At 39.9% G+C, this 23,959-nt stretch overlaps 1 protein-coding gene across 2 annotated transcripts; it reads right to left on the bottom strand.

The window, feature by feature from the left end:
• Positions 1-329: 329 nt before the first annotated feature.
• Positions 330-20,559, bottom strand: LOC307002021 (protein mono-ADP-ribosyltransferase PARP4-like). Of its 2 annotated transcripts, none has more exons than XM_079619229.1 (35): positions 20,554-20,559; positions 19,977-20,115; positions 19,647-19,842; positions 19,220-19,334; positions 19,010-19,088; positions 18,584-18,682; positions 18,314-18,472; positions 18,006-18,143; positions 17,755-17,913; positions 17,475-17,626; positions 17,264-17,395; positions 13,219-13,317; positions 12,919-13,102; positions 12,677-12,824; positions 12,198-12,340; positions 11,745-11,876; positions 11,569-11,655; positions 11,315-11,479; positions 10,413-10,456; positions 10,170-10,248; positions 9,923-10,060; positions 9,592-9,799; positions 9,360-9,430; positions 5,994-6,181; positions 5,810-5,909; positions 5,555-5,725; positions 5,020-5,100; positions 4,727-4,807; positions 4,538-4,633; positions 3,479-3,610; positions 2,218-3,349; positions 1,950-2,101; positions 1,754-1,856; positions 1,533-1,665; positions 330-1,459 (listed from the first exon to the last, which is right to left on the bottom strand). In XM_079619229.1, the coding sequence occupies exons 2-35, from the start codon at positions 20,100-20,102 to the stop codon at positions 1,258-1,260; spliced, it is 5,424 nt and encodes a 1,807-aa protein (XP_079475355.1). In that variant the 5' UTR covers positions 20,103-20,115; positions 20,554-20,559; the 3' UTR covers positions 330-1,257. The 2 variants fall into 2 exon arrangements, with proteins under 2 accessions (XP_079475355.1, XP_079475354.1); XM_079619228.1 differs by lacking the exon at positions 20,554-20,559 and adding an exon at positions 20,376-20,510.
• Positions 20,560-23,959: the final 3,400 nt, after the last annotated feature.

The raw sequence follows: 23,959 nt of genomic DNA, 5'->3' as shown, positions 1-23,959 counted from the left end.
TTAAAACCTTGTAAGAGCAGAATAAAAAGTCAAGAATCCCTAACTGCATTGATGGAGTTCTTGCCACAGCAGCAGTCTTTCACTGACTGACTGAGACATTATTTTCCTGACGGATAAAAATAGGCAGAGCAAGAAAAATTACAACCCAATAAGAAATTTTCGCACAATTATTTAACATATGATATTACTCTCAAAACGCTTTTTAAACGCAGCAGAGGGCTAGTAAAATAAGTGGCTTGACGAGCAATTCCCAAAGATGGTTCTTCTGATAATAATCCCATGATTTAAGTCATTTTAACTTAAAACAAACAAACAAAATACAAATGAATCAAGAGAAAGTCCATAAGCAGGATGGATGATTATTACACAGAACAGGAGGCAACAGCTTTTCTGTGACTGTGTGTACAGGTCCTTGAGGCACCAACGTTTACGGTAACAAACAATTTATTTTCATTTACTTAAAAGACAGCACAAGCACACGTGTCAACAAAACATTTGACAAATAGAATTTTGTTTCATTTTAAATGATAAATCAACATACTGCTTAATGATCATAGATAATGTGATGAATTACATCGGTGGTTGCTCTGCTAGGACATCAGTGTGAACTTGAGGAGAAATTACTAATACATCCACTAAAAATCACTACTACACTTGATTAAAAGTAACTGAAAAATGGGTCCAACTTTATATTAAGTGGCTTTAAGTACTATGTACTTACATCGAATAAATAAGTACAATGTACTTATTGTGTTCATGTTTTATTGTAAAACACTTTTGCTGCTATTGCGGTGTGATACGGGTAAGGTTAGGGACAGGTGTGGTGGTATGGTTAAGTTTAAGGGTGGGTTAAGGTGTAAGGGAAGGCTCAACAGTGTAATTACAAATGTAATTACATACATTAATTACAGCTGTAATTACATGCAGGTATTTAAAAAATATAAGTACAATGTAAAAACATGTATGTGCACAATAAGTCCATTGTATCAAATTATTCATTTCAATGTAAGTACATAGTACTTAAAGCCACTTAATATAAAGTGGGACCGAAAAATGTCTAGTTCTAAAAAAAAGCTTGCAAATAACACTTGATATTTTAGAAAACAATGAAATTCAGACATTTTACATCAATATTTTGCGTTAATCTTATAGTTCAAAAGTGTCTAAATATATTTTTAAGGCCACTTAAAGGCTAGAAAGCCTTTTGCAATAAGCAAGCAGCAACTGTAAATGAAGGGGGAAGTGTGTGTCCAGTTTCTACATGACTGATACACACACACGTCTCTCCAGAACAGGTTTGAGAGGCGAATATGGGTGTGGAGAATCACAGCCCAAAAGCTGACGTGTAGATGATTCCCAATCCCGGCCGATCTCCAGCCTGCTGCACACACACGGATACTGTCTGTCTGTCCGACAGGCCCAGTCCACGGCCCTCTTCACTGCCTCCCAGTGCATCGGCCTAAATGGAGAAGAGCACAAAGTTATGGATCAAATATGCAAGAGTGAATCACTATGAGGACGTGTGCTCGTACCTGGGCTCCTGAGTCTCTTTCAGCCGGAGGAGAGACTCGAGCAACTGTCCCACTGCCAGCTTCTTCACCCGGATCAGCTGCAGCACCAGCAGAGTCGCCACCAGTCTCAGAACTTCAGCATGAGCCTTCACACCTGACAGACAAAACATGTGACCGATTAACTGATTCCGACAGGCAAACAGTGTCTAAAAAATAAAGATTTGATTTAAAAATCTTCTTACCAAAGGAACGGATGCCTTTCTCCTGAAGGAAGACATTGGCAAAAAAGTCTACGTCCAGGTTGAGGAAGCTGCTCAGTCTCTCAGTGCACTCCCAGTATCCATCCTATCCAAACACAATACATAAGTTCATATTCCCTTGACTTACACATTTACATACTGTATATATAATCTAGTGCATTAAATCACGTGTTAACACCTCATGTTGAAGCACAAACAGCTCATTCCAGGCCACGGTGGCAGGCTTGCTTGTTTTATCTGCCGTGACCGACAGATTCAAGATGTCGTGATGTTTTGTAAAATGTTGAGTCCTTAGTTGAAAACCAAACGTAGGAGCGGCCGTTATTGAAGCTTCATGAGACAAAGGATAGAAAGATGAGACAATTATAAAAAATTGAGACAAAGGATATGAATTTTTTTTTTACTCCATATCAACATTGAAACCTCATCAATGTGAGCCAACTTACATTGTGGAGAAATCACGGTCTCTAGTGGCCAGGGACTACTACCGGTACGTTTTTTTTTTTTTTGAGCTTTTTGTGCTGCTGGTTGCATTAGATGTGTTTGTTCTTGATGATATGCTTCATAAGCAAATCCAGAGGATGGGGAAACAAAAAGGCCCATAGGCTCATTCATACTTTGAAGTAAACCACCAAAGCCACCAGGTGCAGGGAGAGAGGGTGGCGCAGACATTGTGGGATAATCAAAGACAGCGGGGCTATCAGCCATGCAACTCCTTGAAAAATATGTATCTGCACAGTAACTAAAAGCAGGAGGAGGAGTAGGACTGGGAGACGAGTACTGCTTAGATGCAAGGCGATGAGGAATAGGAGGACCTTCAAAGAGAGGAGGAGTTGAGGCATCACACTGGATCTCTGAGAGGGAGGGAAGGGAAGGAGTTTCACTCGTTGAAAAAGATGCGCTCAGCCTGCCAAAAAGAGGAGCAGGAGGAGTGGGGCTGGAAGACAAGAATAGATTAGATGCAAGACTAAGATGAGCATGAGGACCTGCAAAGAGGACAGTTGAGCCTTCAAGCAACGTGGGGTGAAAGGAATCAAGGCTGCAATCAATGGAGAGAGAGTCCGCTGATGCAGAAATATGAAGGGGAGGAGGCACTGAGGAGGCAGGGGGAGGGGGAGGTGGAGGGGCAAGCCTGTCACTCATGGGGCCAGATTTGGACATCAAGGCACTACCAGAAGGACGAGGAGAAATCCAGCGAGAGTTGGAGCAAGGTTCCATTGACCTTTTCTGAATGGCATGACGACCGTGATGAGGATGGAAAGCATTCATTGAGGCACCTATGGGAGCATGTGATGCAAGGCTGTAATCTGAGGAGAGAGATTCTTTTGACTCAGAGTTACGGGGAAATTGACGTTTAAAAGGGATTGAGGCGTCATCAGAAATAGAAGAACGGCTATCAAATAATGCTGAGCCCTGAATGCTACCATCAAAACGTGAAGGACGCCAGCTGCTCCTGGAGTAAAGACGAAGGAGAGGTTCAGATGCTTCCTCAATATGTTCATTTTCATCATCATCATGAACTGAGTTGAGCAGTTCAGGAGATCTGGAGCGGCTTCTGCACCATTCCTCTGAATCCATCTAAAAAAATAAATATATGAATATAAATGATTGGTGTAAATACTGAAGATCTGAATACTGAATGATGTCAGCTTATATACAACATTACGTGACAACAGTTGTAATTGACCATTTTGTTGTTACCCATACATCATCAGCACAAATAATATGCTCAACCATGAGCTTCTCTTCAGTCCAGCCCATATATGGCAAAATATCCACATCCTCTTCTGATATGAGTTTAGGAATATCTGTCAATCCAGTGTCAGACTCATTTTGGTCCTACAAAGAAGAAATGAGAAATGACTTGACATACAAGTCATTTTAGTTTAACTTGTACATATCACATTTTAGCAGAAATTGACTTCTTATATCAGACAATATTTGGTATATTATCAATATCAATATTAAGTATATTTTCATTATATAGCATCAGCAATGAATTTTGCCACTTGGCCATTTAGTGACCCAAGTCTGGAAATGCGATTTACAATGTGCACAGATAGTCACCTTTTATTTTTTTTATTTTTAAACTAACAAGTATAATAGGCAGGTATAAGGAAAAGCTGCCTAAAACACATACAAGAAACATCATTTGAATAGCTACATGATTAGAAGTTTTTTAAAAGCATAAATGCTTGAGAAATCGTATTATTTAAAATCGTTTATGCTTTAAGAAAAGGTTGAAGATGTTACTTAGGTACTATATGTTATTGTACATTTGTTTGGTCACCCTTTTTTACTCTGTAATGATTTGCTCTGTTGGACTATTGAACAGTCTTTACGAATAGGTGTTTTACGAATTTCGAATAGGTGGTAGGCCTAATACTCTATTCGTAAAGCCGGTTCAATAGTAAAACAGAACAAACCATTACAGAGTAAAAAGGGTGACCAAACTAATTTAAGCCAGAAAGAAAGACGGAGCAACATAGTTTTAGATTTTTTTTTTGTTGTTTCTCTTGATCTTGAAAATGAAACTTGAAAAAAGACAAAATTCTTTTCCCGAAAGAACAATGAAAGATTATTGCAGCACATAAAAAATCTTGTTTTCACAAATAAATTAGATTTAAGTTTTTTTTAATTAATTTTTAACATTATATAATAAAAAAAAGACATTTATTGTTACTTTATGTTTAGAATGAATGATCTAACCCTAACCCTAACCCTAACCCTAACACATAAGCCCTACTACATCATCAGTAATCATACCCTCTCTTCGATGGCTACAAAGCTTGTGAACTGGGACAAGATGGAGAACTCTTTACTGAGCTCAATGATGTAGGACTTCAGCTCTGCTTTCTTCCCCTGATAGAGAGATACAAGACAACAAGTCAAGTTCTTCTGTTAGCAAATTTACCAGTTCTATTAAAAACAGCAACAATCAGCAAAATACTGTACCTCATGTTCTGCTTCACTGTTGCCTAGAATGCCATCTTCATAGTCTCTGATGATCGCTCTTGCTGTTAACTTGTGAAGGAACTAACACACACACACACACACACACACACACACACACACACACACACACACACACACACACACACACACACACACACACACACACACACACACACACACACACACACACACACACACACACACACACACACACACACACACACACACACACACGTCTATTAAACAATTGATGATGTTTCAGATTATATTGAGTATTTAAGATGTTCACTCACAGTTCCTTTCGTCTTTTGTAGTTCTGTGGTGGAAACCATTGTTTTGATCTCATTCCCGCTCAAATCACCAAACAGTGTGGCCTAAAAGAGTCAATATTACACAATTCAAATGAAATTTACAGTAGAAATTAACATAACTATATGAAGAACAATTATTCTCATTTATAGTATGCAACAATATAACTATACTCTGAATAATTTACCTACATACTGTATATTTGAAAATATTTTAATATCAAAATATCCATACAAAATCTTCATGAACCTGATATGCAAACAAACAGTTGATTCAGAGCTTTGAATGTATTTTATGAAACAGTTGGAAATAATTAATGGAAGTAAATCAAACTCTAAATCTAATAGTAAAAAAAAAAAAAAATTATAGCTACATTCATAATGTTGCTTAATTTTACAGTTTTAGCAAAATATTTAGAATATATAGTGAATATTACAATATATTACTCAGTCCTCCTAACTACAATAAGCAACAACCATCTGCAACAATGAGATCAGCTGGTAAATAGCGCAGGTCTACCTGAGTGCAGTGCGGCACAAAGCCGTATATGAGAGTGTGACAGTCACTGAAGAGGCCGTGAAGCTGTGAGGGGGCTTGAACAGGAGGAGGCGCTGTGGGATTAAACTGCTGCCACTTCACTGCCACTGATCTGCAGCCTGGAGACTCCATACGCTGAACCTGAGCGCGCACCTGAAATTACCAGCAAATCTGTTGAACAGATAATGTTCCCTTTTTCTTAATAAAAGCAACAATACAATAAACAGCGTGATTCACCTTCTCTGCCCAAGTGTGTTTCATCTTTGTGTCAAAAATTTCACATGTTCCTCCACCTGCTTGAGCCAAAGCTCTGAGCATATGACGATTAGCTGTCAAGCTAGACAAACACAAACACACACTGTAGGTTCAGAAATGAATTGAAGTGTTAAAGAGATTTGTGTTGAACTGTTCAAAGGCAAACCTGAGTCCACAGGTGAAGAGGCGCGTGTGGCAGGAGTTTTCTCGGACCAGCTGTAGGGTCAGAGGCTGGTTCTGAACATGTCCATCAGAGAGTAGCAGGATGTTCCTCACGCCCCGGCAGGGAGACAGCAGGCTCAGGCTCTGGAGAGGCCGCCACAGCTCAGTGCCGCCACCAGCGCCGCTACAGGACTGAAGAGACCACAGATGTAATGACATGAACATGAACTTTAGTGATTAACCCAGGGCTCAAGGTTTCGCTGGTTAGTGTGGAACAGTTACACCCTGCTGGATGATGCTGTAACTACAACATTAAAACATCTAGCTCTAATTGGAACTGTTACGTTCGTGACAGATTGAAGCTGCATTGTTTCTGTTGTTGTTCTTGCGGTCTCCTTTTTCCTCCTTTAGGATTGGTCCTGTATGTAACGAGAGGCTGTTGGTGATTGGACCAAAGAAGAGATCCGGACTATAAATTCCCCAGAATTCCTCTGGGGGGAGCTCTCTCTGCCTCTTTGATTGCTCTTGATTGTTGTTGTCGTGCTGTGTGTTAGTCTCTCTCTTGTGGTGTTAAACAGAGTGCTGTTAGTTACTTTTTCTAGTTTTATCTTTTGATGTTTGCTACAGTTTGATCTTTTGATAACATCAGCGCCCTATTGATCCTATATGTATAACTTCTTCATTATTTGAGAAGCCGTAGGGGGTGTTTATTTTGTAGGCCAAAAGGCCACCACTCTTTCCCCCTGTTTATTGGTTAGATAAGGAGGTAGGGTATGTCATTGTATGTTTTGTTTCTTTTATTTTTATTTGTAGGGAAGTTAGTTTTTCTTTTGGGGAAGTTACCAGTAGTTTCTGTTTGTTTATTGTTTTAGGCATTAGCTCACCCCTGAAGTTTTTTTTGCTTCCAAACTGTTGCTGTTTCTTATTTGTTTGGTTTAAGAAATGTATTTGTTACTTAAAACCATGAATATCACTATGAAAACAGTCCAGAGAACAAGAAAATAAAAATAAAAATGGGTAAATACAAAGTATTTGTTTGTCATTTATGTTACACCCTGACCTAGACCAGTACCGTAACAGAACAGAGTGTCCATGAACACTGAAAAGCTGAAATGAAGTTCCCTATATATGAATGATCAATATATTAAATGGTTTAACAGTATATTTGAAAATAAACAGAATCATATGTGTTAATATTACAATATATTGAATAATACATAAGGAATTGCCGCTTTTCATATATAGAAAAATATGTGACAATATATTTACTAATATATCATAATGTATGTAATTTTATATTCAGTAACACTACATAATGTATAGATGTAAATGTGATCAGATGTGGTACTGCATGTGTAATATATTGCAAATATATTTACTCATGTAGCATAAACACACATACTGTATATATTATGTAAGGAATAATTGACGACAGGCCGTTGAATTATTATAAAAATAATGCACACCCGAGGTGGTAATGCGGTCACGACGCGAAGCGGAGTGGCCGTTACACCTCGGGTGTGCATTATTTTTATAATAATTCAACGGCCTGGAGTCAATTATTCCGCTTATACTACAGTTACCACACCTCGAAACATTGTTCAGATGATATATTTCAAGACGTTTGTAAAGTTTTTGTCATTAAAACGCTCTTGTATGTAGGACTAATTCCTTGCGCATCTAAACCCATGCTCCGTTGCTAATTCCAAAACGTTATTTTAGAGTTAGCGGAGGTTTGAGCCGCTGATAGCAGAGCAATGCTGGACACACTTAACCACTAAACATTCTCTGACTGTGAATGCAGCAGATTTTAAACACCGCTGTGAACACAGACTGAACGCGCTGAAAACGCATGCATGATCAGTCATATCATAAGTATCAAATTACATTCATAACCGGCCGGCCTTACAGTAAGTGTGTCCCCGGCTTTATGCAGTTATTAATGCGTTTATGAGAGAGAGAGAGAGAGAGAGAGAGAGAGAGAGAGAGAGAGAGAGAGAGAGAGAGAGAAGCATGTGCATCAATATTATTATTTATTTATTCAATTCGTTTTAATTCGTTCATTCTTTTTTTCTATTAGTGGCAGTAGACTAGCCTAATAAATGAAACACAAAGCCCTTTTAACAAGTATATGCGTATCAATAATTATTTGTTATATTATCTTCAATAATTACGAAAACCCGTGCAACAGGACTATACATTTATTTAAATATTCAGTTTAATTTTCTATTGATTATATATAGGACTATATACTTTATTTATTCAAATTAAACTGCATGTTTCCATTGATTGTGAAGTTAGACATTGAAAACTGCAGATCAAGCGCATATGGGACTGCATGGCTTTTCTTGTTATGAAGTGTATCGTATTGTCCGTTATTACAGTTGACTATGCGCAGTGATATGGAACTGTAATGCGGTTACAGACCTGCTGGAACTACTTTAGCCGTGCGGTTCCCTGAAAATAATTGCACACCTCAGAACGTTCGTCAACCAATCAGATTCAAGCATTCAACGGCCCTGTAGTATAATAATAAATAGTTTCAAGCTAGTTATCAAAAGCACAAGTACACCTGCATGTACTAAAGTGTTTAGTCAAGAGACTATCACTGTGCTGAAGAGTGCACAGCCATTACTTCTAAAATACAGTAATTTTAGTCTTAAGTGTTTGGCCAAGCATCAACCGAACCACAGGCTCTACTCGTCAGCACAATGGTAACCACAAAAAACTCACACATACCAGAAAACCTTTTCAATTAAAAAAATAATAGACCATTAAACACTAACAGATCTTAAAATGTTTGAGAGCCTGATTCCAGAAACAAAAGGCTCACTAATAAAAGCCACGTCCCAAACATAACATAAATCAAACATATACAGTGGACAACTGCTTTTAACTGCAAGGAAATATCTAGATTGACCAAATGTAGGCTAATTTGTAACATTTGCTCTCCTTTAGCAGTCAGAAGCAAAGCCGTGAATGTGTGTGTATATATATATATATATGTGTGTGAACATACATTCAACATGTATGTAAAATATATGTACTCAATAAAATATTATTTTTGTCTCCATTTATAAATATTTGAAATGTTTTAACATATAGCCATACATGGTCAATGCATATATTGCAGTATATTGAAAAATATAAGCACTAGTTTCCCATATATGGAAATCTATTGTGTAATATATTGCTTTATATTTTGCAGTATATTCCCATATATTTTTGTTTCGTAACGGAAGATGATGCATAATGTGAAATGAATGATGTATCCTTATGAAAGGAGTCAAAAAACCTGAAGAATATCTCAATATGCCCCCTTTCAAAACACAGAAACACTCATCTTTAACCATTTCTAAACATTACTCACCATTATAAATGTTCTGGCTGGTTCAAATGCTTCATCTAAAGGCACTGGTGCAGGAAAAGCTTCCTTGTAATCTTAAAAACACACATTTTAAGATTAACACTGTGTGAAAGAAGGACCAGCATTTACGGTTCTTCATCCATAAAGCTTCACTACGAATCACAAGAATAATAGGGAATAAGTGTCTACAAGATGATCGCTAGAACAACAGCAGAATGTTTCAGTGAGCACTAACCAGTGCTGAAAGAGATGATGTTGATCTTCAGTGAGCGGTCCAGAGATTTGAGGACTTGAAGGGCAATTCTGCGGGCGTTCAGCATGGCGTCTCCCCGCATGGACTTGGAGGAGTCCATTAGAATGACCACATCGCTCACACTGGACGGATCTCCAGAGCTGGAAACCCCGCTTGACTTAAAGTCTGGATAAAACACCAGCATGCAGGCCTGCAGGGATCAGAGAGTGTCAGAGAACGACCTTTCTGTGTGTATTTTAGATCAGGCCATGTGAAAGGAAAAGAGGCATTTTTGTCTGCAATTTGATTAAGATGTCACTGATTATTTCATTACCTGACTATATTTATCCGGATGGTTCTCGACCCACATCCTGGGCATGTGGATATTAGAAAGACTGAAGGACACCTGTAACCCTTCAGATCCAAGAGTCTGTCCCGGTAACGTGCTGACCACTGCCTTACAGTCGGTCATCTGAACGGGAAAAACACTGATACTGTTAATAATACTGTTCATAACCAAATATGTTTTATTTCCTTTGGAGAACACAACAAGTATTTAGTAAGACAATAAGAAAAATAACCTTGGTTTTGATGCGGTGTGAAGAGCTCAAGTTGATGATCTCATAAGGCATTTCAATGGACATAGACAGAGAAAACTCCCTGAAGAAAAAGGGAGCGAATGAAAGAGTGTGATATAAAGACAACTTGGTTTGCTAAATTAAATAATTGGCTTTAATATTGTAACTCATCAGCAGATGCATTTTGATTTTTAGTGAATCTTTAGTGAATATCCCTGTGAATTCTCCAGTGTTTGAGACTCTCACCCCTCTGACTGAAGCTCCGTCACACCAATCTTTTCAACAGTTGCCTGAAATACAACACAACTTCTTTCTTTTATGGACTAAATGTCAGTTAATACACTGCAAATGTTAGGAATGCATTATGTAAATTTTGGCCAATACTGATAATGATAATTCATTATATTATTCGGTAGCCAATATACTGTATATATATATATATCAGCTGATAAGTCTAAGTCTTAATTAAATTAATGTTTGAGAGCCTGATTACAGAAACAAAAGGCTCACTAATAAAAGCCACTTCCCAAACATAACATAAATCAAACAAATACAGTGGACAACTGCTTTTAACTGGGAAATATCTAGATTTACCAAATGTAGGCTAATTTGAACTAGTTACAGATTTCCTAACTTTAAAAAGATTTTTTTTCATTCCTATGACCAACTTTAAGAAAAAACGAGAAGGAAAACTATTGCCTGACCAAAAATATAATTACTATTATATATAATTAATTATTATTAAAAATAATGCAAAGTAGTCACTGAACAACATTACATATAGCATGTGCAAGGGATAAATAAATAAAATGTTATGTTTACTCAGATCTAGCATGTATTTAAAAAATGGTAGCACAACAAGAAATGTGATGGGAATGCATGTCAATTTGGCTGCTTCATATGTGAAGGCACCAATCAAAACCATCATGGTGAGCCATATGCATCTGAAGTGGCTCAACTGGAAGATATAATCCTTAATTTATCAGCTTTAAAATATTGGCTTAACTTTCTTATTGGATCTATTACAATAACATTAAAAACAAGCATTTATCGGCAGATTACGATATGGTGGACAATATGATATTGTGCATCCCTAGTAACTCAAACAGTAGTTTAAATACAGTGACTAAAGACCAATCATGTCATACCTGAGTTGTCAGATTAAGGGCGGCGCTCTGTTGCCATGGTGCCACGCTGCCAGCCAGTGAGAAGACGATAGAGCCTGATCTCACTACCAGCTCAGTGATGAACGTCACCTTGATCAAAACTGTGGCTCCGGGAGGAAGATTCCCCACGCTGATAGTAAATACATCCTGCCTCACATAAACACATGACCTTAAAGAAGTCTTCTGATATATTATCACTCATGCATCAGAGAAAGAAACAGTAGTAAGTAACTCACAGGTGCATCCTGGTCCATCAGGTAGGCACCATGGCCTTTCTCTATGGCTTGCCTGTACTCCTTACGAGCCTGCTCTTTTTCCTTTACCTACAGGACAAAGAAAGACATTGAAAACTGATGAGAAAGCAGTTATGAAGAGCAAAGGCTGGATTCGACAGATTCTGAATGACTTGCACCTTTCCAACGACGTGTTTTCCATTGATAAAGGCTTCAAATCCACACACTGCTGCCGTCTCCTCCAGTGGAAAGACGTATTTTGCTTCAATGGGAACAGGACTCTTGTTTGTGTAGGTCTGAAAAATGACGACCTGATGACAGAGCAGAAAAAGTTGTTTACGGAGTTCTGGATGCTCTGGCTTTATGGCAGTTGGATTATGGGGTCTTTTGGTTTGATTCTTGTCTGTTTTTTTTAGCTTGTTAATTCTGTTGGCTTCTATATTAGTCATAAAGCTTTTCTCAATCCATCTTTCAAATTCGACACTGAATCTTTGACCATGTTCTATTGTTTCTTCATTCTGAATATTTTATAATATTTAATAAACATAGTTTTAGCATGTGAGGATAAACAGTGACCCTCCGACAACCCTGCTTCTCTCATTTACTTGCAGCCCACCGCTGTAGTATCACACCTGACACAGCAGGTCCATCAGCTTGCACCTCACATTGACGGCCTGAAGAGGAATTTTCTGACCATTGCTGTCCAGCAAACCTGCAGTCATCTCCTCCAGAGGGTTTTTAGTGGACTCCAAACCCTCACTGTCATCACTGGACACTAAAGAAACACATCAAACAAAACCAATGATCAATTTCACAAATCCAAATCAGAGCATTCAGCTTTACAGAGCATCAGATGTCCCTGAGGAATTATTTTCTCTTCACCATGTCAAAGTTCACCGTTATTATAAAGGGCTGTTCTGCGGCACTCAAACTTGGGTCACCCAAAGCGCTGTTGCACTATATGTTGGAGTATTGTCCAGAAGGATATGGACTCCTCTATGTACATTGATTACAATTTTAATGGATTTGAAAGCCTCAGTTATCATCTACAACAGATTCCTCTACACATAAAAGCTCTTTCTACATGTCCTGTTCACTGGATGTTACTCACAGACGTCAGACGTGTCAGTGAGCTGTGTGTGCTCCACAACTGTGTTGATATGAGGCTGGAACTCTTTTAACTCGTCTCCCTCCAGAGTGTACTGAACCACATACTTCAGTCTGATCTGCTCTGTGTTATAGACGACAAACTCATCATCCTGTCAAATAGAAACCAGCACACACAAACACAAGATCACATTAGATCCAAAAAACATGAGCAGAATAATTGAGTACAGAGAAAATGACTAGCACCTCAAATTCAGAGAGTCTGTTGGGTGTGCGGCGGACTCCATGTACACTGTGGTAGCCGTCAGGGGCGCAGGTCAAAGTGGTGTCTTTCTTCAGCAGGTCTTTGCTCCGACCCAACGCCACTTCACACACCAACAGCAGCCGAGAGCCGTCAGTTACACTGGGCTTGGAGTATTTCACACTAGTGCTTTAACACAGAGCAGAAACTTACTGGCTGGCTCAAGTCTTTAGTTGTCATGAAAGTGGAGTATTTATAAATCTGTTATATTAAAAGATGCCTGAGTAATGCAAAAGACCACTGACTTTAGAGAGTCACTGAAGTAGATTCCTCCTCCAAGATTCCCGATATCCGTCCTCTCAATTCCATGCTGTTCGACTCCAACTCTGGGCAACAGCATACCTCTACATAGAATATTCCATTAAAAAAATAATATTTAATTAATTACATGATAAAAAACAATAAGGAATCAAATGAATGACAATGAATTGCATTAACATTTGCTGAGAAAATCCCAAAAATGAACTTAAGACATTACATGATTATTGCAGAAGAATAAATCATTGAATAGACATTACAAAAAGTGATTTCTGTCAATTTATTGACAGATATTAGAGGTTCCCTTTCGAAAGGGAACTCGCACTGTGTCGACTGACGCTAAGGGGAACGCCTCAGACGTGACAAGTGTCTGAAATCACAATCAAATCACGGTAATCCTATTGACTGGCGACTGCCCATGAATCATTAATGTGCGACCTGGAAGTATACTGTATAAGGGCGCCTTGCAAATATGATAATGATCTTTTCGCCTTCAGGGACTGTTCTGTCTGTGAGCGCTTGAAAATAGAAGTAATTATGAAATGCACTTAGAAGTGTGCAGACCCGTGCTCAAGATATTGGACGCCGGGTGACACACACTAACTGTGCGTTTTCTGTCTGGGAAGGAAGAGCGCGCACAGGCAGGTCTCGAGGGAACTGCCTGTGCAAATTGTGTTTCTTTGAGAACGCTCCGCTCTCGTCTGGCCCTCTTTTCGAGAGAAGAGGGTTCGGTGTCTGGACCTCGAGGCTCAGGTCACGCTTTTGCTGAAAAAAAAAGAAGCATAGCGGCGACGTGCGTTATGGGGTTCCCAGATGGAGCTCGGCGATCGCCTTGAGAGTCGGCGGCTGATGAGGGTGAGGTGCAGGTGGATGATGAAAGCTTTTCTAAAAGGAAAAAAAGAGAACTTAGTCCGGCAGCGAGTGCTCTTCCAGACGAACAGGAGATGGCTGATGAGGGTGGTGATAATCGGATAGATCCTGAATCTTCTCAGCCACCCTGCTGCCGTGGCTGCGCATTGGGGGAGAAATAAGAGTGGTAAGAGCGGTTTCTCCCCGATCATAAACCACCAGCTCAGATTAGCCTTCTATTTCTTCCCGATCTCCATACTGAGGACATGGAAGAACCCATATTCTGCACGTATTCACTGACATCAGTGAGCTAATCTCGCTGATGTTGAGGGGATAGGAGAGCGGACATCGACACTGAGAGCTCCAACACTTCCCTTGTTGTCATATGTAAGATAAAGCAAGGTGTGCCACCGCTCATTCTAGTTGTAATACTATGTTTATAGCTTAGGCTTCCTCTCATGGTGAGAGCATTTGAGGCCGCCGCTCATTTATATGAAATATGTTATCAGCGGAGAGTTAAGTAGCAGAACATCATTCTAGAAAGAAGAATGGGAATATCTATGCTACCGCTTGTTTTTTCTACACACATCTGTGTTAGCCCTCGGGCTATTAGCCACCTCAGGGTAGAGTAGTTGGTCTCTCTCTCAAAAAAGAAAAGTCTGACATTTTTTGGTCCTGAGTACATCGCCCCCTTGAGCTCTGTTTGGGTTTTCAGTAGGCGGAGTGATTCTGCAGCCCCTCGTATGATAATTCTCGTAAGGCTGTGGCTCCTTGGAGCCCTCGGGTAGATTTATGCTTACAGGCTGGCCCTCACCAGGGCCACCTCTGTAGCTGGCCTAGGCTATGCTAGGGATAGTGGAGGCGTTCTGCTAAAGCAGTGGTTCTCAACCTCTCCTGCAGGGACCCCCTGACAGGCCATGTTTCTGTTTTAACCCTGAAATGGCACACCTGATTCAATTAATTGCTTAATGAGTAGTTTTAGGAGTAGAAGAGTAGGAATTAGTCAATTACTCATTAAGCCTTTAATTAATTGAATCAGGTGTGCCATTTCAGGTGTGCCTCCTCCTATGGGAGTCGTTAGGCCAAGGCCCGCCCCCTTCTCTGCATTCTGGGACGAGAAGAGTAATGCAGCTTGGTACAGAGGCATAATTTCTAAAGACCCTGAGTTAGGCCTCAATAAGCCAACCCCGGTACAATGGGTCTTTATTAGAGACTGGGTTTGGTCTGCCCGACCCCGCTGTGCAGAACTAACATATGAATTTGGGCCGCCAGAATAGGCTCCACTCACCTCGCTGAGCTACTGCTCGAGCGTCGGGTTGTAGGTGGGTGGCTTACATGCAAGCCCCACTTCCCTAGGCTGGGCGCAGATAAAATTCTGTCACCTCTAGAGCCGATGGCGGGCCCGCACCCTGTTAAATCTCAGGGTGAGGTGGTAGTATTCCCCTGTGATACAGGGTAGGTCTGAGTACTTCACTTTCAGTTTTGTATTATCCTACCTCAAACCATTATGGCTCAAGTCGACCGGAAAATTCTAACCTTGGTTTTCGAAGTACGCTCCAGTGAAGCCAGAGCATTGCCATAAGCTGACGCCCATGCGTACATGGTACACTCTGGGTCTTCCGTTTAGGCAGAGTGGTGTATGTTGTACTCCCCTTGCTTAAAGGGTGCTGCATTTTTTGCTGAGTAAACTGCCATGGGCAATGTGATTAGGTACCAGGATGCTGTAGGAGCTGTGTAAACAGCTTATGTGCCAACGAAGGATGCGCTGGTAGGTATTGGGGCTAAGCAGGTCTCCTTGACTCACCGGAAGGGAGTCCTTATGTTGTGAGACATACATTTTAGCTCCGACCAGGTAGCTAGCCTTATTAGGCCTCCTGTGGGTGGCCTCAATATTTGTGTTGGTGTAGTATGGTTCCCAACGGTATGTGTGTGTAGCAGAATAGACTGGGTATCAGCTAGAAGGCCAAACCAGGCCACACTGATGGCGAGTCCCCGGTTCTTGGCTGACAAACAGTGGTGTTGATGGTCAGGCGTTGACCTTAGCATGGCCTCCCTGACCCTGAGCCCCATCATGGGATGCTCGACGGTTAATTCTCTGGCCAATCAGACAATTGGCTTCAGTGGGCCTCTCTGGAGGCTAGCCCCGATTCTGATCAGCCGAATAGGATTGACCACTGTCAGGAGGCTGGCCTTATCAGGCCACCATGTAGCTTGGTCCCAAACCTTACGGCCATGGAAGTCAGTTTCTTACTTTAAGAAAACTTTCAGATGACCGGCTTTAACAGGCCGCTCCGAGACTGAGCCCCAAGACTGGCAGACCTTAGCAGGCCGCCATGGGACTGACACCCAGAATCAGGGTTCATAGCAATAACCAGTTTTTAGCTAGCTATCAGGTAGTAGGCCTCTCCAGGCCTCCCTGAAGGCAAGTAGTAGGCCTCATCAGGCTTCTCTGAAGGCGAAGTCCCAAGGATGGGCAACTGAACAGCTAGCTTTACTGGTTGCCAGGTAGTAGGCCTCACTAGGCATGTTCTCCGGGATACCCTGGGATCTGGGCTCACTGGTTCACTGTCAGCTTCGCAGTCTCTCGGGTTGGATACCTTTAAGGCAAGTGTCCAGAGGCTCTGTCTTCGGACAGAAAGGAAGTTGGCCAGACTGAAGTGTCCAATGTAAGTGACGCCAGGTCAGGCCTTCCTGGTGGCATTTCGGGTGAGTGTGTTCCCCTGAATAGTGATTGGCTGGGGCTCCTTCGGGTTACCTAGGCACTATACCTAGTAGGGACCCCTTCTAAATTTGAAACTGTGGTCCTAGGCCCTTGAGCAGGCCCAGGTAGGCCTTTCATTAACAATGTTTATGGAGGTTTTCCTGTGGAACGTATAGCTTGGGCTATGACTGTATTGAGTATTGCTCATTTACTTTATTTTTACATTTAGAATAATTTTGCCATAATTTATTAATAATGTTATTACACAGTTAAATTAAATCTTATTGCATTTAATGTCTATTTTTGTACATTATAATTTCTAAATTCACTTACTATCAGCCATAACAAGAAACATGGTTCAACCACACCTACTGTGTCTGTCTTCACTTACTCCACCACACTATATGGTCTGTCATAAACAGGTTTGTGTGGTTTTGTCACAGTGTGTAAATATTATTATTTTTTAAAGAATATGTTCTTACCGTGACAGTATTCCAACAAAACTACTGGGACTACTGGAGTGAAGGAGAGGCTTAATGTTGCCTATATCCTCCCAAAACATTTGAAGCTCCACCCCTCTGCTTACACGCAGTATCTGCTGAATCTGAACAGGCCTGTAGTGGATACAAGATTAACACCATCATAATATTTCATGTTTGAACTTCAGACCACAATCATCACAATCAAGTTTACCTTTCATGAAGCAGTTGAGAGACAACATGAAACTCAGGGTTTTGTGGTGGAACAACCTCAATGCTGCACCTCAGAGCTCGATACTTTCCCAGAGACGAAGGCGAGGGGCTTCCCAGAGTGGCTTCACTCACATTCAAAATGTCTCTGATCAGCTGAGGACGACAGAAGAGTTTAAAGTACCAGTCTGCACTTTGGAGTTAAAATCCAAATCGAAGAATCTACCAAAATCCCCAAATGTGAAGGAATCTATATAACTGTACTATAATTGCATACATGTTACCTGACAAAGATCTAGTTTCTGAGACACAAGCTTGTGTTTGGAAGGAGGGTCGATCATTCTGAGGGGCAGAAGAGTGTTGACCTCCTTTAGCAGGGCCTTGACTTCATCCTCTTTCTGAGTCTTTTGTGCCTGTAGTAATAATCCCTCCACCCTGCTCACCTGCAACAGCACAGAGACATTAAACACACAATATTCCTGTGAGCTTTATGATTGGATGTGTGCATGTATGATTATCTAAGGCTCATTCTCACATCATTAAGGCTGATTCTGGAGACAGGGACTGTCAGGATGTTACTAAGGGAACCGAGAGCTTCGGTCCAAACCAGCTCAACAAAGACGCCAACTTCCTGTGATAATGAGCTGCAGTTCAGCTTCTCCTCCAACAGAAGCTGCAAATCAAAAGAATGAACATTGATTTCACTTCCAACAACATTTAAAAAATAATTGACATCTAGCCAGACGTCAGGTTAAATCAAGTCATTGTAGCTATAATATAATTTTAATCACCAGTATATAACTATGATTTAAGTGATACATAATACTTATTTTTCTGTCTAACCTGCTGCAGGCTGTAGGACGCCAAGCAATCAACCTCAGGAGGAAGCGTGTGAGTCCTTGTGAATCCCTGTGTCTCCATCTCCTTCATCAGCAGCAGATACGCTTCCACAGCATCCTCAGACGTCACGCAGTACACAAGCTTGTCCTGCACCACTGCACTCTACAGTGAGAGAGAGTCAAGACTGTCAAGAGTTAATTTCCTCTCTCACAATATATGAGACCTATGATAACAACATCTAAACAGTTTAAACGGTGTTTGAGATGACCAAACCTCAGCTTCGTGCAAAATTGAAGACAACACACGATACTGCTGGCCTTTTCGTCCTCTGGCACTCTGCAGCTCCAAAACAGACAAAGTCTTGGGTTTGACCTGCAACACAGACATGGAAACACCTTCAAACTCAGGCAGTGATGGAGGCTACAAGAATCACTTCAGGAATGTGTTAAACTGATCATCATACATTTTATTACTATATTATTTCCCCCTGGGGTCCACTTATTATTTTTGTCAAATTTATGACATATGGGTGTTGTGTGCATGTAGAAAGTTGTGGAAGTTGAAAGAAAGACATTTTGAATTAATGGTGTATTTTGAGTTCTGAAATGTACAATGTGTTTTTCATAATACACAAATTCTTTTAATTAAAAGATTAAGGGAAAATCGATTTTTTTTTAATGATATGACACACTCACTCACCCTCTCAAAAACTGAATACTTGGCCACTTGAAAATGTGAAGGAAATTCAGGCAGCTCATGGTCGCCGCCTCTGTAAACTCTGCATTGGATTAATGCAAAGATGAAAGAGTTAACAAGCATTTCTAAATAAATTATGTGAAAATTGTAGAACAATAAAGAAACTTTTTAATAACACTCAAGGACTGACGATGACAAAAAACAAGAGCATACCTGAACCTGCTTAGACTGGGTCCGCCCTTCTCAAGAGCCGCAATCTCAGTCTTTGGGAGTTCAGACTGACCTTTGAACTCCTCTTTTTCTTGTATCTGGGTCAACACTTTCCCCTCTTTATGGTGAAAAACAACAGTATGTCAACAGCTCCACAAAAGCGCATGGTTGAATCTAATTTAATACTCATTACCTACATATATCAAATATATTTCTCAACAAAAATGTACTGCAACAGAAGAGTACAAAAACAGAACAAAACACACCCACTGTAAGCAAACACAACTAATCTGGCTGTGACACTCCCATCCATTCTGTCTCTCCACCTTGATTACACATCTCATGTGACTTGACATAAACATCTGATATCTATTCTAACCAAAGAAAGAACATGTGAGAATTCAATAAATGAGGTTAATGAAACTTCTACCTGGACGAGAGATGTATTCAGAGGTGAGATGAGCCAGCTGTGGGGCCAAATCATGCTCCGTCAAAGGCAGGAGATGCCCTTCATGCAGACAGCTCCACACATACTGGGTCCCAACCACTGGGATCCGGAGCTTCTGGATGCTGCGCTGCCGGTTACTGCTCAGTTCATTCACACTGCTAGTGACTACAAAAGAGCACTGGAGAAGAGAAAAACAGGTCAGGAGATACGCTGCAGCTCTTTAGTAGGAACATTGCGCACTTCATTATTTTAACCTCTTGAGGCACTATTTTAAGCATAGCATAAAGAGCATGTTATTTGTGGGATACAAACCTCTTTGTTGATGATATAAGATATGTTTCCTCCATTATCCAGAAGAGCCAATCTCAGATTATTCTTCTCTTTATAAGGGACATTCTTCACATCTAACACTACAGTACAGTTTTCAAACACTGTCATGATGCCACTGTGTCTGAACATGCCAAGAAAAGCGACAGAATAAAAATGCAGTAAATATCAATCACATGATGAACACAAAAAATAGAGTCTGTGTCTCCTTCTATTTGCGTATCAACAATCATATTCGACCGGGACTATTAACAAATCGGACATTATAATTATTGTATTCACAAAAACATAGTTACTATATTTCCCTTGATATAAAGTTACAGTCGACAATAATCCATCCTACTGCATCTAGTGCTGTCATGCCAACAGACGGAAGAATCTTACCGTAAAGTCAGTCGATACGTTTAGATTTTAAGAAAATAGGCTACCATTAAAGAAAGAGTAATCTCCCAAGTAAGGTTCATTAAAGTGCCTCGGCTTCCTGACACATATTCTTGTAAAGACACACCTCCCTGCTATAAAAACATAGGGCTCCATCCAGTGGTTGAAACGGTCCTTACACACATAGGGGCGCTGTATGCCTTTATACATGTCTATGCATATCTCCACCTACTGTTGTTGTGGGATAATAACTGTCCCTCCCTTTCCTCTGCCACATCCACTGAGAAGACGGAGCAGCGGATATCAGGAATATAGCCTACCGTGTTATGTTTGTTGAATTACTGAGATTTTTATCAGTTCGCGGTGCTAGCTCATAGCTGGTTCCGTTAAGCGTATGCAGAAATGGCTCGACACACGTTTTTTTCAATTTATGTACTTAGAAATGTACCCGTCAGAACAGCTGTCATAATCCTGGCCATGCTTATCTTTTTCAAATATGTGTTCACGTGCCCTTGCACAACTCGCGAGATAACTCTCCTGCACTGCTGGCTCTACTTGTGTCTGCCAATAGGCATTCTGTTCTTCATTATGATTCTCATCAACGCTCAGCTCCTGAAGATGTGCAGATGTTACGTATGCAGATGTTGCGTCAGCAGCCAGAGCAGATGTTGTAAGAGTGAGTGCTGCGATACTTTTGAATGCTGCTGTTGTGCTGGGGGTTACTGTTATCATCCAGAACGCTGTGGACAAGAAGGATGGTATTACTGTGGCATTATATGGAAGCATCTATTCAATGTATTTTATGCGGGATCGCTGTGGATAGTCGTTGCATTTATTGACGGGGATTGGTACGTTTGTATGCGGACCGTTAATGTGAACGGTACCGGGGAGCAAATTGCGTGCAAGGATCTACCAACTCCAGGAGAAGCAGAGACTCTAAGAAAATTTGACAGTGAATCACGGGTAAATTTGATCTGTGTTCTTTATTATATTGCTAGCCTATCCCTCATATTTGATCACACAGTTACCAATTTTGATTCCCAGAACGTAGGCTACTGGGAAGTTTTTGGTAAAAAAAAAAAAAAAAAAAAAAAAGGAGAAAAAACATTCAGAGAATTAACTCTGAATAGCCTAGTTCTAGGCTAGGCGATATCTTGTTAAAAAATTAAAAATGTATTTAGCTTTTATTTTTATAATTTTAGTTTTTAAGTAATTTTCTAATGTGCTTTTGTCATTTTTATTATTTTAATATTTCTATCTTTACCTTTATCTTTTCAGTCTTAGCTAGCCCATTTAATACTTCAACTTTAACTTATTTCAGTTAGTTGCCAAGGCAGCATTTCTTATTTCTCAGTTTCTCAGTTTTTAAATTTAAGTTTTTCATCTAATTGGTATATTATATTTTATTTCACCTTTATTTTCAGTAACTGAAAACAATTTTTAACAGTTTTAGTAGTTAATAACACAGGATTGAATCTGCAGCAGAATTGAAAGTGTTTTCAGTTTTACAATTAATAGACATGTCTACCAATTGGTTGAGCATGTTTTCCTTCTTTAAAAAAAAAAAACAGTTTACTTAATCTGTTCACCATGCCCTCTGAAACTATATTATTATACAAAATTAATTATTACCTTTCTAAAATTAATGAAAATGATCATACGTTAAAGGATTTCATTGCTGCTAACATCCTGAAATGATTGTAAAGTTGATTTAAAAATATGTTTAAAAAATGTTCATTTTACACTAAATGTTCTACCAAATGGTAGAGAGGCCTGTTAAATGGTTAAATAGATCGTGACCTTGACCTATGCCATTTTTTCAATTTCTTTTGTTTTCTTTTTCCTTCTAGGTAATTGGCCTAATTCTTATTCTTGGCCTTTCATTTTTGTTGACGATAAGCTCATTTCTCATGACCCGATGGAAGCCGTATTATAAATCGCTCTATGAGTTTTATCTGGAGCGGGAGACTTCAGCCGCTCTGGAGGAGAGACTACATGAAAAAGCAGTGGACAGGGCTAAGCATATCTGTGAGATTTCACTGAGAAACATTCCAAATCCACACACGAACACCACTCAGGGCGATGCTCGTCATGTTCAGTATCAACCGTTAGGGAACACTGAAAAAGACGTGTGGCATCAAATATCAGATCCGGCCCTACATTTAACAGAGTTTCCGTAGGCAATGTCAGTTTTGAGCCTCCCCTGCATCTTGTCAAAGTAATGGTGTATCACTGTTTTTCACATGTATTTGCATATTAATAACACATTTTAATTGTGGTGTTATTTTATGTTTAATACTGAGACACAAGCAAACTTATACAATATTACATTGTTCTACATTGCAAAACTGCTAGGCTATACATACATTTAAAGGCAGGGTAGGCAGGATTTGTCTAAAAAACTTTTCCCCAAATTTGTTTAAACTGTCTTTATATACATAATTAAAATGTAAGTACTCTGAAAAAGAGAGTATAAAAATCGAGTGTATGTAGTCCTCTCGGGGCTGCAATAAACACAGCTACTTATTTCCATTCAGAACGAATGAAATGATTGGCTGGGCGACTGTCACTCTCCCTCGCTACCATGGCTACCACCCCTGCCGCTACAGGAGCTGCCCACATGCGCGCACCCGTTTGACTCGAGGAGGGGAAGAGGCACGGAAGCTAGGAAGAATCACTATTATGGCAGAGAAAGAGCAGTCAAAATTCCCAGTACCTGCATATACAGTCAGCGAAGGCAAACAAGGCAAAAACAAGGCAAGGACCTGTCCTTGAGCCGACGATGCTGTACTTGTCTCTGTCCTCATCAGAGCCAACAATGTTTTCATCGTGGAAGCTCTTACATGCAAAAACACCGTATATGTTATGAATCTTACACGAAATTCACCTTCATCACAGTGTAACTGATGGTAATGGGAACACGTGTATCAATGCAACCTGTTTTTAGCTTTGCCTTATGTTGCTCGTTACCGAATCAAACTCAATATATTTTAAACTTTACCAGTATCGATATGCTAGCTTGATAGTGAGTACTAACAGCCATGTTAGTTGTTTATATTCATAATGATAAAGTTAGGTATTTTATTACATGTGATTCTGACATGATGTCACTATGCACTGCGCTCCTCTCCGCTCGGCGCTGGTAAACGCGTCATCCAGCTGAGCATCGCGGGTTCATGTGTCTGAGTGACTACAGACACTCGATTTGTATACTCTCTTTTTCAGAGTACTTACATTTGAGTTATGTATTGGTATATAAAGACAGTTTAAACAAATTTGGGAAAAAGTTTTTTAGACAAATCCTGCCTACCCTGCCTTTAATAGAACTCTAAATAAAATACAGAGGTACGAGTAGGTTATTGTGTGAGGATACACAACCATGTGGGAATTTGGGGTATAAGATTTTCTTTTGAAAGAAATGATACTTTTATTAAGCATGGATGCATTACATTGATCAACAACAAAACTTGTAAATACGTTTGTAATGTTACAGAAGATTTCTATTTCAAATAAATGCTATTGAATTTTCTATTCATCAAAGAAGACTATAATGTATCACAGTTTCAACAAAAAAATATTAAGCAGCA

The sequence above is a fragment of the Phoxinus phoxinus genome (genome assembly GCF_949152265.1).
Source record: "Phoxinus phoxinus genome assembly, chromosome: 7".
Lineage (NCBI taxonomy): Eukaryota > Metazoa > Chordata > Actinopteri > Cypriniformes > Leuciscidae > Phoxinus > Phoxinus phoxinus.
This window is presented reverse-complemented; position numbering and strand designations above follow the sequence as displayed.

Excerpts from the sequence above, each read along its gene's own strand:
- LOC307002021 (XM_079619229.1), bottom strand. The coding sequence starts at position 20,102 with ATGACAGTGTTTGAAAACTGTACTGTAGTGTTAGATGTGAAGAATGTC. Across the intron at positions 17,627-17,754 it reads AGAAACTAGATCTTTGTCAG|CTGATCAGAGACATTTTGAA; the intron begins GTAACATGTATG and ends TGTCGTCCTCAG. Across the intron at positions 13,103-13,218 it reads TACTTCAGTGACTCTCTAAA|CACTAGTGTGAAATACTCCA; the intron begins GTCAGTGGTCTT and ends TCTGTGTTAAAG.